Source organism: Poecilia reticulata, linkage group LG19, assembly GCF_000633615.1.
Source record: "Poecilia reticulata strain Guanapo linkage group LG19, Guppy_female_1.0+MT, whole genome shotgun sequence".
NCBI classification, from domain to species: Eukaryota; Metazoa; Chordata; class Actinopteri; order Cyprinodontiformes; family Poeciliidae; genus Poecilia; species Poecilia reticulata.
In genome coordinates this window covers 19,636-24,830 of record NC_024349.1, presented here as the reverse complement: position 1 = coordinate 24,830, position 5,195 = coordinate 19,636, and the positions used below count along the sequence as shown (strand labels likewise).

The following is a 5,195-nucleotide window of genomic DNA, read 5'->3' as shown; positions in this document are numbered from 1 at the left end:
GCTCAGAGGTAAGCTGCTGCCGCCCCAGGGGATTCTGGGAGCTGGAGTCCCAGCGCTCCGCTCCGACGTTTACAGACGGGGGAAAAAAAATCATTCTCCTCAGACAAAATCAGTCCACCGACCGTCTGCTGAAACTTACTGTTAATATTTATTATTCTGCAGCTGGAGGAAAAAAATCTGGTTAAAAACAAAATGAAAAACTGTTTGAATTAAAAATGAAGTTTTCCTGATTTTAAAAATGATCAGGTCAGAACGTGTGCTACGATTGAAATGCAGACAAAATAAATGTGTATAAATATGTTTATGAATTGTTTTATATTTGAGAGAAAATACATTTGATTTTGAGAGGCTGTGAATGTTTTTCCTGAGGAATCTTTACATTTATTTATTTATGGCGCTCTCACCAGAAAAGAGATTTTGAATCTTAATGTTACTTTYCYGGGGAAACAAAGATTACAGAAATAAAAAATKAAAGTTCTCCTCAAATCTGAGATGATTTTTATTCCTGTGAAGGAAAAAACATTTATAGCAAGTTATTAAAATGAGTTTTCTTCTAATTATTTAAAAATCTGCACATATTTCTGTGTTGTAAGTGAAGCAGGCTGGAACATCGTTTCATCTCCTCAGCTTGAATTATTCACCACACAGAACTTCAATTAAAATAAATAAAATCATCAAATGGAATATTAACACAAAGATTCAGGTCTGCAGAGCAAAAAGAAAACTAAAAGATTTACATTCAGGAACATTTATTTTAAGTCAGTCTTTTTTTATTTTCAAGAAAAAATATTAAAATGAATATCAAATGTGTTTATTTACATTAAATAAAATGACACTGAGCTAAATAAAACTGAATGAATCTAAATTAATTTAATGTGAAAATAAATGTATTTTCCACATTGAGAAACAAAAGATTCTTTAACACCTGACTGAGCGGCTGATTGTTTCTGGATTATTCAGTAAAGTCCAAATTGAAGCTTAATGTGATTCTGCACAGTAATTATTATAATCACACAACCCTKTAATACTGCAGCTTATTATTCACTTTATGGAAAATCTAATCCCAGAACAATTATAGAAACAATTAGGACTTTAAGGTTTAAAGTAAATATTTAACAAAATTTAAAATATTTGTTTTAATAAAATCATTTCGCTGATTTATTCTGAGGATTTAAAATTATTTACTGACCAAATGTTTCAGTGTGTTTGTGTCCACTGCTGATTTTTATATTTCATGAACATTATTAAATATTGAAGTGTGTGTGTGTGTGTGTGTGTGTGTGTGAAACAAGCGCTCCTGGTGTTCTCAGTCATATTATAACGAGGAGCAGATTTACTGTCGGGGTCGAAGCTGCAGTTTGACTTCATCTCCATGAATATTAATCAGTCGTGACTCCGCTGTGATTCTTAACTTTATTTCCTTTGACTAGACCTGAAGCCGCGCTTTCATCGCCGCACACAAACTAATCAAAGGCGCCAACGCGCGTCCCAAACACGTTTCTGATGCGTGCGGCCAGGTGTGGCGACCTGCAGGCTGTCCTCAGAGGAGCGCTCCATTCATGCGGCGCTGCGGCAGCCGCTTTCCGAACTGGTGGATTTTTACTGGTCACCAGTGGCACAATGAGGTTTTAGATGAAGCTTCAGAAAAATGCATTCTGGTTCTGAAAACATCGCTGCAAATACTCTACAGATTTTACAGATAAAAACAAATGTGAGGATTTATTTTGAAAACACAATTTAAACTGAACTTTACTCTTATAAATGCAGGTCTCAGCTCTGAGCTGCTTTTTGTATGAAAGATGAATTGACTGTATAAAATAAAAATGTGTTGTTACATGTTAAATCTATAAATCAGAGTTTTAGGTGATTTTTCTGCTCGTGTGTGTTCCAGCGGGGTGGGGTTAGCGCGAGCTCACTTTGAGAAGCAGCCGCCGTCCAACCTGAGGAAATCCAATTTCTTCCACTTCGTTCTGGCGCTGTACGACCGTCAGGGGCAGCCCGTCGAGATCGAACGCACCACATATGTCGACTTTGTGGAGAAAGAAAAGGTGAGTCAGACAAAGGCAGGGAGGAGCTGTGACACAAACCAAACACGCTCACTGGGTGTCAGAAAAGCAGATGCACCTGCCAGGTGACAGAGACCCCCAAACATCTGGCAACTTATAAAACAAACGCACCCTGAAATCTCGTAGATGGTTAAAAACATGAACTGTGAGCTTGGAGGTCAGCGCGTCTTAAAACAAACGGCAGGCTGAATGAGCGTTCTTCTTCTATTGTTTTAGGAGCCGAGCGGAGAGAAAACCAACAACGGGATTCATTACAAGCTGCAGCTACTGTACAGCARCGGTAGGTGCACTTCTTTCACTGGAGAGCAGCTGAAGCCTGCAGACCAACATGAACATGGACCATTTCTGCGTTCAGGTGTCCGAACGGAGCAAGACCTCTACGTCCGACTCATCGACTCCATGACCAAACAGGTGAGCCATTCAGGAAGTTCATCTCCTCCTCTCCACGTTATTCAGCTCCTGTTCTTCAGGGAGATTTAAACTGACAACAGGAGGAAAACGTCCCACTGAACAACAACTGGACATTTTCTGTGGTTTCATTTACTTCTCATGTTTCTAGCAAAGAACTGATTTTATTAAAGGTTCTGTATTGTAATTCACTACTTGAAGCAAAATTAAAAGCAGATATAAAACGTCATAACTTTATATGTTTAAAAAAAAATCTAAAATATTTTCTAAATATTCTTGAAATATAAAAAACAGAAACACTAAATTAATAACCATAACATTTATAAAATTAAAACGTCTAACTAAAGTAAAACATCTGAAAGTAGTGAAAACAGCAGATCAGACCGCAGTCTGGGTCCGGATCAGCCCGACTCACCCGGAACCGGAACCGGAGAACTGATTCCTCTGAAGTCGGACATAAAACTCCAACTCAGAAGCTCATATATTTAGATTTTCACCTTAACTGAAACCGTTACTTGGTTTGAAATTATGTTTTAATAGGTTCCATTCTGTAGAATAATGCAATAGCGAGACAAAATAATGAATATTTAATGAGGTCAAATTTGATCACTTGAACGATTAAAATGTTTTCTTTGGCTCATCTCTCCCTCTATGTTTTTTTAAATAAAAGTGCAAATTGTTTATGACCTCACATTCATTTATAACGTCCATGAGTCTCTTTTCCATTAATATCCGTCAGTCGGCTGTAAAAATCGTTCTTGGTTGCATGTGGCCCATCAGTCAGACTGGACCGCTGCCATTCTGATGCTAACTAGCCTAGCATGACGTGGTTGCTCACCTTCACCCCGGGAGGAGGTAGGCTGGTCTGGGGGTCAGGGCCGCTGCTGACTCGGACTCGTCTGCTGGTAAATGTGGTAAAAGGTACAACGACAACTTAATATATGAATGTATATCTTGCTAAGCATTTCCTTTGACTAAAGAGACGTTAGACAAATGGAAGCTAACACTCGTCGGTCGCTAAGCTAACAGGTTGATAGCCACTCACCTCTGTAGGTGAAAAACTGTAACAGATTAACATACTTTATTTCTTCTTTTTATTTTTCTCTCTCCTTTTTAAAAACCTGTTTTATATTTCAAAGCAGCATCGTTATTATCTGTGTGGTTCTCATTCTGTCTGCTACTAAACACGTCAAACGCTAAAGCAGAACAAACGACTTCAATCAGAAACTGGGGGTGTTCACTGAATACGGAAGCTTCCTTTTGGTCTGGAGGTGGGAACATTTAACTTTTACAGGGAAAAACAAGAACACAGCCATCATCATCAGTGTTATTATTGAGAGGCTCCCCAACACATTTAAATACATTAAAAAAAATCTTCTTTTTGGGCGACGCTGGCAGTCAGGGGCCCTTGAAATTTCCAAACTTTCCCCCCGATCCACCTTATCATAGACATAATATAAGAGTAGACCCCGCATTGGCTGCTCCGGCGCAGGAAATACGGCGGCCATCTTGGAGAGGTCGTCCCTCCTACTTTGCTCAATCAAAACAGCAGAAGATGCCTCAGCACTGAGGGATATTGTTGTTCTGATCGATGGATTATTGATGTGAGGCTCCACAGACAACATTTCACAAGTAAGATGGACATATTATTGTGTATATATTGTGATTATAATATTACTTTACTGTATTTATGTCCACCGGCGAGATACCAGCTAATATTAGCTACAGTGCTCGGTGTAATACGGGTTCAGCYGCTATGAAGGATAACTGAGATTCTGTAAACCTAAAATAATTAATTATTCTCTAACATTGACTTAAATTATCTGACACAAGAGCCTATATTAGAAATGAAACAATGTAACACATATTATAAAACTTATGTGTTACAACATTCACCAGCAAAGTTTACACAGGTGGTAAAGACATTTATCTGTCGGTAGGCGATGAAAACTACCGCTTATCACAGAAACTCTCTTTGTTTTTGGGAGCGCGTTTAAAACACACTTTTTAAACGTGTTTTAAACGACCAAATTAAATTTGGTCTGATTATTAAAGTTCAGCCGCGAACATCAACAGTTAGTGAGCTCCGACAGGGCAGACTCTGTAACAGATTGATATGTGACTCGGTTCGGTTCTGGTCCAGTGGGGAGATTCTCCGCTGATTTGCAGCGACACTCAGCAACGGAGAACCTCAAGGTTCTGGTTCTGATGGATTAAATAAACCCAAATATTTTATTTTGTCTTATAAAAAAATTATTGCTGCCCCAAACATAATGATAAAGACTCTGATCATGAACTTTATTATTTTTTAAATTCAAACGAAAAATAACATTCACCTCACACCGAGCTAATATTATGTAGTTCTGGTGTTTTACACCGTCTCTGCTTTTCTCTTCTTTGTTCCTGTCAGCTCTTCAGAGAAACGAGCTGCTAGCCGCGATGCTAACTCACCGTCATTCTGTTATCAAATGTAACGATCTGGTTCCTGTCGCTCCCGATTAAACTCACAATTACATCCTCTGTACTGAGCAGCTCTGACAGCAGACGGTGTGTCCGTGAACAAGTTTTACTAAATATTGTACAATAGCCGAAAAGAGAGATGTAACTTCTATTATAGATATAGATTGGCAAAAAATCCTACGGCTACTTCCGGTGTGCACAGGAAGTAAGACACATAATCGTTTCCCCAGTAAACCTCCAAGGAATAAGGTGGATACAGTG

At 38.6% G+C, this 5,195-nt stretch overlaps 1 protein-coding gene across 1 annotated transcript in view; it reads left to right on the top strand.

Moving 5' to 3' along the window:
* Window positions 1-5,195, top strand: part of LOC103481132 (transcription factor COE3-like) — a gene marked incomplete at its 3' end in the record, with an annotated part of 23,889 nt that overhangs the window by 4,693 nt on the left and 14,001 nt on the right. Inside the window, exons 2-4 of the mRNA XM_008436428.1 lie at window positions 1,856-2,048; window positions 2,283-2,346; window positions 2,422-2,477. Coding sequence (XP_008434650.1) covers window positions 1,856-2,048; window positions 2,283-2,346; window positions 2,422-2,477 — 313 coding nt within the window. The remainder of the gene's footprint in view (window positions 1-1,855; window positions 2,049-2,282; window positions 2,347-2,421; window positions 2,478-5,195) is intronic.